This window comes from Lineus longissimus, chromosome 16, assembly GCF_910592395.1.
Source record: "Lineus longissimus chromosome 16, tnLinLong1.2, whole genome shotgun sequence".
NCBI classification, from domain to species: Eukaryota; Metazoa; Nemertea; class Pilidiophora; order Heteronemertea; family Lineidae; genus Lineus; species Lineus longissimus.
Window position 1 is genome coordinate 3,355,718 of NC_088323.1, and position 11,956 is coordinate 3,367,673.

At 41.6% G+C, this 11,956-nt stretch overlaps 2 protein-coding genes across 2 annotated transcripts; one reads left to right on the forward strand and one right to left on the reverse strand.

Annotated features, from left to right (window-relative positions):
- Window positions 1-254: 254 nt before the first annotated feature.
- On the reverse strand, window positions 255-8,584 carry LOC135500645 (sodium-coupled monocarboxylate transporter 1-like). Its single transcript, XM_064792217.1, has 14 exons — window positions 8,111-8,584; window positions 6,989-7,054; window positions 6,581-6,632; window positions 5,455-5,522; window positions 4,880-5,034; window positions 4,609-4,749; window positions 4,120-4,249; window positions 3,874-3,962; window positions 3,469-3,584; window positions 2,947-3,014; window positions 2,164-2,423; window positions 1,860-1,966; window positions 1,503-1,621; window positions 255-1,235 (listed from the first exon to the last, which is right to left on the reverse strand). The coding sequence occupies exons 1-14, from the start codon at window positions 8,447-8,449 to the stop codon at window positions 981-983; spliced, it is 1,965 nt and encodes a 654-aa protein (XP_064648287.1). The 5' UTR covers window positions 8,450-8,584; the 3' UTR covers window positions 255-980.
- A 577-nt stretch (window positions 8,585-9,161) lies between these two features.
- LOC135500754 (dual specificity protein phosphatase 19-like) lies at window positions 9,162-11,911 on the forward strand. The gene is made up of 3 exons (XM_064792406.1): window positions 9,162-9,221; window positions 10,831-11,061; window positions 11,317-11,911. Exons 2-3 carry the CDS (start codon window positions 10,848-10,850, stop codon window positions 11,718-11,720), a joined length of 618 nt encoding a protein of 205 aa, XP_064648476.1. The 5' UTR covers window positions 9,162-9,221; window positions 10,831-10,847; the 3' UTR covers window positions 11,721-11,911.
- The last annotated feature ends 45 nt before the right edge of the window (window positions 11,912-11,956 follow it).

Below are 11,956 nucleotides of genomic sequence, written 5' to 3' on the forward strand. Positions count from 1 at the left end.
TTTAGCATATTTTTTTAGACATTTTGTTTATGATCGCTCATAGACACTATTAAAGTTATTATAATAATTATAAAACTCCTGTCAATTCAGTTCAGTTAATGCGTCATTTGCATGGCCAATTTGAGGATTATTGCTTTGGTCAAACATAAGGTTTTGACTCCACTACAGCGAGTACCCCAGTACACTGTACATAAAAGACAGCCAACAATGACTCATCCTTGAATCAAGGAAAATAATAGAAGTCAATAAGAATATTTGTCGAAAATATTACTCTTTATTTGTGTTAGAAATATAATTCTACTTATCCAAATAAAATATTTTGTTCTGAACATATTGGTTTTTGCATATTGGTTCTTACTAGTCATATCAGGGCTTACACATACTGTGAACTTAGCACTGTCAACACAGATTTAAAGCTCATGAAAATTTCTCACTGTAAATTTCAACAGCAAACACATTATTGAAAAACGGCAGATTTGAAAACCTTTCGCTGTGCAGACATTTCACAGTTCACGGCATCAAGTTCTCTTTAATCCTGTCCCCACTCCATATATAGAGGGAATATTGTCTTTGTCAATATATACAAATAATGACTCCCTAAACCGTAAAATCTAAACTGCATATACAAAAATAATGCTCAGAAGACAGTATATTATCAACTAGAAATTATATACTGCGTATACATGCTAATATATAATCAAATTTATATTGCATTCAAAATAATATTTTACCAAAATATGAGTAGCTTATTAATAAATTTCTCTACAAATCTATATAACATATTCACAAATATGATATAAAAGGTTAAACAAAAAAAATATCACCAAAGTTACCAAGATGGGTATCTGGGTCTGATATTCCATTTCGCAAATGACCCCATCCCAATTCCAGATAATGGGGTATTCCGCCATGCCGACTTGTACAGGTACGGATGTTCATGGATCCCTGGATAGGACAACTCTGGTCATAATGCATACGATCTACAGATAAGTACCGTCCGACTCAACTGCCACTACATCGGACTGTTTGGAAGTGTTCTCCATTATTGCAGTCGAATAAGATGGTGGCAGTTCACCCCTTTCTGCATTGGCAGCGTCATCTGTTTTGTTTTTATTACCATCCATGTTTGGCTTGAGGTAATCAACGTCAGCCATGTCAGTAGTGACATTCTTTCCTCCATCATCATGTTTCACTTCCAATTCGTGTGAATTTCTTTCTTTAAACAGAGCACTTTCCTGAATTAAAAGCGGATTCAACAAAGAATTAGGTGCAGGTACTGAACATGTATTGGTAACGAAGTACAAGTTCCATTGAGCAAAGATCTAGTCCAATCCATCTTTATTGAGGATTTCTTGGAGGGAGGAGGGACTTGGGCCTGTCTTGTTCGAAAAAGGCCAGAACCTGTATAATGTGATATTGAGCTAATACGTCTGCTTTTAGGAGAAAACGTATTTTGCTTCCCAGGGGGAGCATTTGAAGGAATTGACATCGAATTGTCCTACCTTGGAATGGTCAACTCCACAGTTCAATTTCCTCCTCCAACTCTTTGGTAAATAACAACAACACACATCAAATATTGGCGAGATCAAGGCGGGGTCAACAGTGCCTGGTTTGGTGCAGCCTGTGGATGAGAATACTGACAACTTGTTAAGGAGTCACCACACTACATCACTACGTCTTAACCAGAATATACTGAACTTACCACCACTGGTAGTTGCTACAAAATTCAGTCAGGAGAACATGCCCTTCGAAATGGATAATGCTGTCATAAAATGTATATCGTTTACTCAGTGCAACACATATCAACTGTAAGAAGACTGCCCCATTGGTTATGACCATGGGAACAATTGTGACCTCACCTGTGATAAGGCTGACGAGAAGTCCTATACTGACTGTTGATATAACAGCAATGGTTGCATACCACATATACGATATACTATATACATCTGTGGTCCTCTCGAGCAACCTGCAAATGTTAAAACAATTCAATTAGGAATGCCAAATGGATTGTTTCTGTAATACTTTGTACTTCCAAGGAGAAACGACGTTAATCTACGTTGGACATAATTATGCCCTACCAAAGCAATGACTGTTAATCTACGTTGGCTTTTTTGGAATGACCTGGGAAGAATTGAAGTTCCGACATCTTCCGGAGTAACTTACGCGGTAGCATTTATTGACGTCATGATTTCATTATACATAGTCGCATTCAGCACGGTGCTGTTGCACCCATCGATGGAGATTGCAGGTGTTGGTATGATCGGTTTGTGAAACTGAGCGCCGATGCCTATCCACATTGTGATGCAGAGGCCGCAGATGATACCAACGAAGCCGCCCTTCCAGTTTGCACACGGGAAGAGCATGCCAAGCAGAAAGAGGCCAAATGTCGGTCCGCCAATGAAACCAAATAGACCCAGTGCAGCCTGAAATGTTGGAAAGAAGCTACAGTATGTTTCAGATGATCTCTAAAGGATACCCTTGGTGTATAATTTTCTGATTTTCTTGTGTCGATATACATATTGGCGAAATACAGGTCGTCCACGTGAATACCGGTATCGGGTGCAATTTTGAAGTGGCCTCTTGGGGTGCCATATATTGCATGTATTATAATGGGCTTTTTATACTCCATGAACAGAGTTATTTAAATGTTATTGTATGCACAGGTAATCACAGTCATTGGCTAAAGATCTGTAAGCCACACCAGCGGGTATTTCAAATGTTTCGTTAGTCAATGTTCCAGGGCGGTATGGGAAGCGGCGCTTTGCAGATTGTGCATGACAAGTCACAATAAAAGCGGGACCAGGGCCTACTTAGTCCTATTGGTACCCTTTTGTGGACCTGCGAAATGTATGGTCCTACTTTTATAGTACGAGGACATCTCGTTTATGACCGTGCAAAAGAGTTTGTCTAGCACCCCAAAACAAATAGTCATTTACTGATACTGACCTGCAAGACACCACCGAGCTGAGAGGCTACAAACGTCAAGGCAATGCAGACAAGTCCATACACCACAGCTGTAAAAATGAATTCATCAAAATGAGGAGTCGAAACACATTTAATATTTTGGCCTGGTCTGACTCAAATACAGATATCTTTTAATTTTTAACATTTTCTTTGCCATGGTCCGACCGCAATATTCACTCAGCTGTCAGCCTACAAAAATTTTAGTATCCATCACCAATTTCCACAGAAAATAGGAAATACTGGCAAAATAATCATGTTTTCCTGAAACCTGTACCAATACATTCCTGACGCAGTGGGCCGGCCTCGTTCCTCACCCTAAGGTGACCAAGGATGACACGATGGGCTGCCCAGGGAGTCTAAATACCAAGTGTATCCGCTGTGCAGTGATCATCTTTGTGTGGATTAGGGCATTTGAGAGGGGAAGGCGACTCGGGAGCCGACAGCTTGGTAATAATAACTTTGATGGCCTGTTTGGAACACTTTAACTCTTTATTATAGGCCTACCTAATATTTTAGAGATGAGAGTTGCTCTTTTGTCAGTCAAGTTCTTGCAGCAAAGCACGCTGACAACGTCCTGAAGAGTAACTGCCGCCAAGGAGTTCAGACCTGATGAAATTGTGCTGAAAGTGAAAGAACAAAAGACATTGCAGCAGGTCAAATATAAAACCTGTCCGAAATGCAATGTCTCTTATTCAGATTGACACACAATAAAACATTAGTGAGAATCTGACTACAGTTTTTGTGCTTTCACATTTTGCCCCCTAGTGGCCAAACTAGGCATCAGATCAAACCCAAATTCTGTGGTAGAAGGAGATCTTGCCAGGTATTTAATATGTGCAAATGATTCCCCTCATCGCTATAGCTCACTCGGGGAGGTGAAATCCAGTTTCAAAACGACCTACAATTTACCTTAGAGATCCACTGAAGATACATGACATAAACAGTCCAGGGAGACCAGGAATGAAGCTGAGATTGTCCATTACAAATAGGGGCAGCAGCTGCAAAATAAAAGAACAAACTGAATAGACCTTTTGAGTAGGAACGATGAAATGATATTCCTTTTGATGGCTCCTCCGGGGCGGCGGACCAACTTGGGTGAAAAGGGTGATCTGAGTTAAAGGTTTGAAAAGTCTCGCATTAGAAGCACACTCCTACCTGATCAGAAGCCATGATGTCTCCCATTGTCTTCGGGTCACAATCGCCATACATGGCATATATGACCATGCCACACATAGCTGTCAGGGTCAGGAGACCAAACAGTCCGGGAAGATTGATCCAAAGGGCACTGAAATATATATAACAAAGAATCTGGTTTAGGAAAATCTCTAATCATGAGAAATGCTCGGGAAGATGTCGGGAGAGACTTCCGGGGCGGCCTAAAGCGGTGGAAAACTTGGTCAGACCTCACCATTTTGTCATAGAGCAACCCTCTCCACAAAAACAAAGAACTACTGTACTTCTAAGATTAGCCCTCAGATGCAGAGAAAAGACAAAGAATTGGGACTTGAATTTCCATTTTTTTCCCCAGTTAGGATAATTGTGAGACAGGTGATGATGATAATTCCCTTTAATACTCCTTCATGGCATCTCAGCCGGGTCAGAAAGGTGACCTTAATAATAATTGACATTGCAAAACATAAATACCTAGCTAAGTTCTTTTCCGTTGGTAGTGTCAATACCCGCTGGACCTGGGCCTGGTTTACCCCATAGATGGTCGTCCAAGTGAAGAAGCCCCCAATCACCAATGACCACCACGTGTGTCTTACGGTGGGATCAACCTCAAAGCTGCAAGGTAAAAAACATGCAGGGTTTGTAACAAGAGGCCCAAGGGCCTTGCGTTTGGCTGAAATATGGCTTGCTCAGAAAGACTGATCCAAGAATAATTCTGAAGATTCAATTTAAAGAAGAATCTTACTTGAAAAATTCAATGCGACCTCCCTCATAGTTTTTCTGCCAGATATTGGAGAAGCCGCCCATTTGTATTGATCCCTGGATGAGGACTGCTAACAGGCCAGCAAACATCAAGCATATCTGGAAGGTATCCGTCCACATCACAGCCTTTATACCACCCTAAAAATGAATAATAATTCATAATAATTGCTCAGTTCAGACTTAAGGGTAGAGGTCAGTGCACGTACCAAGGATGTCAAAAAAGGACTTACTGCTTTTTCAAGGGCCAGAGGTGTCACTTCTCTCTCACACTGCATGAGTAGGCTACTCATTTTGCTTGTACGAGGAATACAAATAACTCTAGATCAAGCCAAACTTTCTTCTCAACAGTAAGGAGTCACATCGTTACTGGGGAGGGGGAGGGGATTAGGGCAGTACGTCCTGTACATCCCATTATAAGAAGGCCCAACCCGAAATCATGACAGGCATTTTCAGCAAATCCAGAGACAGTTTGTCGCCCCGAACAAATTTTCCCGAATCCCGCAAAAATATGGGTGCCTATCCATGCCAGAGAAGACTATTTTTCCTAGCTATACTTACTAGTGTCGTGTAAAATGTACAGACAAGACCAACGGAAAAAACAGATATCCAAATATTCAAGCCAGTCACTGAAATGAGAATAAAACTCTTTTGGGGACATCAAAATAATTTCGGGTTTTCATCACAGAGATACTTTCACAGAATGCATAAAGCTTTAGTGCGACATCCTGTCTCATTTTTTCTCAAACTTTTAAAAAAACTTTGTGTTGTATGGGCTGCAAATCTTATTAGGCCACACAATGAATCTCTCAAATTCCTTTCAATGAATGAGTAATCGTTTTCATTATTACAATGTAGGTGCCTGGAGGTATATATTAAAATCAAAGTAAATGAGATTTTGCGACTTGTTTGAATAACCTCACTACAGCCTGGGGTGAATATATATTAAACCTCACTGCATGTACTATCATGGGGTGGATCTTTCAGTAATTCTATCCTTTTTATGTTTTTCTAGTTTTTCAGAGAGTTCTCAATATCGTGGTTACTTGAATTGTTTTCCATAGCCCTGTATACTTTCCATCCGTTCTGTGTGGGGTCCTGGTAGACACCTATTTGGTGAAAATACTTCCTGGAATTTCATGATTTGACAGGTCATCTCAGGGATGTGAATAAAAGCAAATCCCAGTGCCGGTCAATGATTTTATCTCTGGGCGGTCCAAAACTTCCAATTATGAGAAGCATTGCATTGTTTTCTTCTTTCCCAGAAATTCCACCTGTGATCCATGGTGTCAAAGAACATTCATTTCGTTATCACACATGGAAGTTACAAGCCGTTCTTCAATGCATTTTCACTTTCTACTGATTCAGAATTAGAAGTGCTTTGATTTTTATCATCTTAACAATATGTGCCTGTTCAGGCAGGCCTATTGTTGGAAGCTAAGGACTATTTGATAGCCACTTTCAGATAATCGTCAAGAGGTTTTGAGACTTTCTCAGTGCACATAGCTGTTCGACAACAAGTTGAAGTCTTCAACAGAAGTAAATAGGCCTTTGGAAGGCAGCCACATTTTGATTGTCCTTTCCTCAATGGTTTTGGCTGTTGTAGGACAAGACATCTATTCCATTAGGCCTTATCACAGGTAAAATACTTCTTATAAGAATCATTAAAAAATTGTATATAACCAACCTTGGTTCAGGGCAAGTGATGGAGCATAAAGGACAATGGCCATGTAGAGGGTCTGAAAGGGAAGAAATGATACTGTAAAACAAATAATTGGCCTGCTCTATAGTTCAACCAATCTAAGGGGCTTAATTAATGGTAGAAAGCAGAACTTCTCTGTTGAGGACATCTTGGAACAGACAAAGTCTTAAGAGAGGTGACCTGATAACAAAGAACAAATTGGATAAAAGGACCCATTTGGGACCAAAAGCACTATCTCTATCTAATAGAGATGTCCGCCTAACGAATTTCAGGAAAACAGACGCTGTATAATATATTGGTCTAAAAGTAATTTGATGCTTTTAGAGTGTAACCTTTTCATTCATGGTGTAAGATTGATAGCCCTGAACGGCGAAGTTGTACTATGTAACTCACCATTTGAAGTATGAAGGTCAAGGCCCCAAAGACCCGCAGACTCCGGTGGAACCTCATCTCCAGGTACTGCAAGAGAAGGAGAAAGTGTTTGATGTCAGCGGTGATCACGATAAGCAAAGTAGGGGGACTTAGTAGGGGCGTACCTCGCTTGGGGAGGGAGGGTGGCTAAAGGCTCTCTTGGTGGGCAAAATGACACTTTTTGAAATTTTTCGGCCAACATAATGGTAAAAAACATGTTTTGCGGTGGCTTTTGGGGGGGGGCATTTGCCTCCCATTTGCGCCCCCCCCCCCCCCCCGCTAGTTACACCCATGTACAGCGACACCGCTTTCAAGCAGGAGGGCGGGGGGCTTTACTGGTACGAACTCCTGTTTTTCATACAAATAGATTTCCTCTTTATTAACACAAAATAAACTTTCTATTCATTGACAGCCAATTGGTCTTTGACATTGCATGATATAAGAGACAGACTGAAAATGATAAAACAAAACAGACCGCTGAATGTGAGTTAATGTTACCACACACCCAATTGGCAAGACAGAAATTATTACTCAGTCAGTTTTATCAAGATCCTGTCTATTAAAGATCCTGTCTATTAAAAATCTAGGTTTAATATGTGACAAATGATAATATATCAATGGCAAGTACATGTACTTTCTTCTTAATCATCCTGATTGAGGCCATCAGCTTTATGACGATTCGGCAATCATAAACTTGCATAAACCAGGTAAACAAACAGAATAAGAAGATAACGATACTTGTGATAGCTTGATGTTAGCGCAAAAAAGTGTGAGTTTAAGCAATATTCTACACAAAAAATGATATGCCAATTATTGACATAAAATAGCTTAAGGATGTCTTTTTTGCGGGGGGGGGAGCAAAGAGACACTTTTTCGGCCCCTGGAGGGAGAGAATTCGACAACCAGCCCCCACCCCCTCCATGGTCCGCTAGCTGTGCCTTTTCGATCCCTTAACAGCCCAATACGGCCTATTGGGTCTTCATACCGGTTTAGAGACAGAGTCCAAGGCAAATTGGCAATAGGCGAGTTGACATTAGGCCAAACTCAATTCGATGTGACTTAATTTAACTGACGATTGAAGAAGAAATCATAGATGCATCTTACCTCGTAAACACTTGTCAGTCTCAGCCTGTAGAATATTGGATGTAGGAGGTAAGAGGAGAAGGGAATGACCAGGAAATAGGAGACCCCAATCAACCAATACTGCGTCCCATAAACGTAGACCTCGGATGGGGTTCCAAGTAGCGTTATGGCAGACATAAAACTGGCAAGAAGAGACATTGCCACAGGTAGAACCTGCATGTTTCGGTTGGCAAGAAAGAATTCCTGAGTTCCTCTTTGTTTGCCGCCGGTACATCCAAAGTATATACCAATTGCTGCAGAAACAGCCAGCATCAAACCAAAGATGACATAGTCCCAAACGGAAAACGTTTTCACAGCCATGCTTCGAAGCTTTCCCGCTTAAATCGAAGTATGAGGGATGAGCAGATTTTCGCACGATATGAACTTGCTGCCAGTCCGCTGCCCTAATTACTGATTCAGGCCTAGGTCAGCGCGCTTCAAAACACTTAATGAAATTCTCGGGGTTGACACCTATTTAATGACAATGACACTAGAAGTGATATGATAAGGCAGATAACTTTGCACCTTTCGTCATCTCGAATAACAAGACGTACGTTGCATATTTTGTCGGTTAGTCAGTCACAATCAAAGGACTCCATGTAAAATTAAAGGTTTTATCTTCAGTTCCCTTCAGTGGAACACAATGAAAAGGGCACATTAGTTTCTCTCCAGTATGAATCCTTCCACAGATAACCACAACCAAAGGAGACCACGCTGAATGTTCTCTCTCTAGTTATTGAATCCCTCCCTCAGATGACCACAATCAAAGGAGACCACGCTGAATGCTTTCTCTCCAGGTATTGAATCCCTCCCTCAGATGACCACAATCATAAGAGTCCACACATTGAATGGTAAGTCTCCAGTATGAACCCATCCTCCCTTGCCCATAAGCGAACGATAGTGTCCGTATTGAATGGTTTATATCCAGTCTGAATCCCACGTGGTTTTCCCGGCCTGGTGATCTAATTTTGACGTTCGCATATTTCATGATAATGAGCGATAAATGTGTGGATCAATCCGCAGAATGGTCCAATTCGCTCTTTTATATTAAATGATGCAAATTGCTCGAGGAATAACCTATTTTCAGTCAAAAGTATGCACTGTATTTCCTCCGTAACTATGTGTCATTAAATGATAAACATTTATCTTTGAAACCAACCCTTGTTATTGTGATTATTGGCTACTTCGGTTAGCCTTCGCTATCATTATCTACCTGTGCACATGTATGTACATCGATGTACCAATCTCTACGAACTGCATTCCGTGAAATCGATAGTCTGTCTACGTCATCAATCCCAAGCATCAGGAATGGCATCTTTGAGGCAAGCCGGCTACTGTAGCAGAGGATTTTGTACATCTTGGACTAAATTTGCAAAAGGGAAAGTATCCCCTGATATATCGCCGAAGATTACGCCTACTTTGCCAAGAAGGACAGCACATGCTCTGATGGGTGTGGGGTCTTCACAGCTATTACGGTCTAGATCTTTCCGCGATAGTGAAAATCTATGGCACGTTCGTCATCCAAAGACTTTTGCATGGACTAAACGCCACCAACTTGTCCACAACTCAAGTGTCCAAGTTCGATCTCATTCACCGAAAGGCGCTAAGACAGATTCAGACTTTACAAGAAAGCACAGCTAAGTCAGCCATCTACCTTCTTCGAGGAACAACACCAATCGAGGCAACAATACATGCACGTCAGCTCTCCCTATTTGGAGCCATATCAAGACTCGACAGAGTCAACCCACTATGGCAAGTAGCGCTAAGACAACTATCCCTTAAATCAAGCACCTCGAAGAGCTGGTTCAACAAAATACTTATAACAGCCGAAAAGTATGGCATCAACATCCACCAGGCCCTTCAACACCCGTGGAAGAAATGCCACTGGAAAGATAACACCGTCATGTTGATTAAGGATTCCTAGACCAGCACCTTAGTTTCTGACGCCCAAGTCCGGACAACCCTCCAATGGATGATCTTCTACCGGACATGGATAGGTCGCCCCCACCCTTTGTGGCAAGCTTGTAAAGGGAGGAAACACCTAGATACAGAGGCAACTACAAGAGCGAGACTTCTGGTTGGTAGATTTGTTCTACGACAGGACAGAGTACGCTTTAACAAACAAGAGATCGATCCCCAGTGTCTACTATGTCGTTTAGAAGGGGAAGATGCTCCACACGTTCTAGTAACGTGCCCATCTCTCGATAAGGAGCGGGGGTCATTGATTTCGGCACAATGCAGTTTGTACCAGGAAGATGGACTACCCCCTCACCACACGAAGATGGAGTTGTGCTATGCGATTTTGAATGGCTAGGGATACCGGTTGGATGTGCTGTCCTATCACACTATATACACACTGAATGGCAGACCGTGCCATGTCTTGTTGTGAATGTCGAATGTCGTGATGTTGGGAGTCCGATCGCATGGATGGACGGCATGCGACGGCTAAGTGAATGACCATCTGGACGACTTCATCATGACTTAACGTCAACGAAGGATGATTTCGACAAAGACAAACTAAGAAAACAAATGTGCACACACGGAACACACGCGAGAAGCCTCAGCCGACTTTGGTGAAAGCCATAGCCACTATGACCAACAGGCTTTGAGGCAAAAAATTGGGTTCCCTGACTGTGCTACCTCATTTGACTAAAGTCACCCTAAAAAGATCATATGACATTTTTGTTTCTGTTTTTTTTCAGAATTAGATTTGAGTAGAATGAACCTTCTGAAAGATATCGAATCATTCAACAAGTCTCATCTGAAGCACGCTGATACCTTCGTCACAACCCCTGATGGCAGAAGGTTGATCGAGGGACTTGATAGTGATGGCAAACCAAAGGTGGCACTACTTTCGACAGGCTGCTATGGCTTTGTCGGAGATATGAAGCCGGATCTGCAGTGTGCTGAGATTCTACCAGGGTTGTATCTAGGTGAGTGTATGCCGTTTGTAACAGGTTGAGTTATTTCTTGTGAAGATTGCTATTGGTTAGGAGTTTTTCTGTTTTTCTGCAAAGAGGGAAATGGAAACTGGGACCTCTCTTCACCCATCCTCACCCATTATGCCCAAGCCGTTAATAGTTCAGCTAAGCTGTGATCTAACGGTCAACAGAAGCAGGTTTGGGGGTCTTACTGTAAAACGTCCCCGCCCTAAAAACGGGAATGATAAAATCAGTTGATATTTTCAGGTTCACAAGATGTTGCTCAAGAGAGAGACGTCTTGGAGAAAAATAAGATAACGCATATTCTAAACGTAGCCACAGGAGTCTTAAACATGTTCCCAAAGCGATTCACATACCGGAAACTGGATATTCTTGACTTACCCGAGACGAACATTCTTGACTCGTTTGATGACTGCTTCAAATTCATAAGCAAGGGTCGTAAAAAGGGACACGTTCTTGTTCATTGTAATGCTGGGGTGTCAAGGGCTGCATCAATTTGTATTGGCTACGTCATGAAGTACGAACAGAAGAAATTCAAGGACGCGTATGAGTTTGTGAAATCAAAGCGTGAGCGTATTCGACCGAATGATGGGTTCGTGAGTCAGCTGAAGACGTATGAAGCCATGTTAAAAGCAGAGCAGAAGCACTGATACTATAAATCGCAAAATGTATTCATATATTGGCTATTGGCTGAAGCTTAGCACTGATAGTGATACACCTGTAGTTAGGGGACCAGTTAACAGATTTGGGAATGGCGGAGGGGAGGTGGGGTCTGTTGTGTAAAAATTGTATTGTCTATTATTATTTTACTTCCCTGCTGATTTTAACAATAAAAGTCTATCTCTTTAAAATTCATTTTGTCAACTCTAAAACATTTTTTTACTGC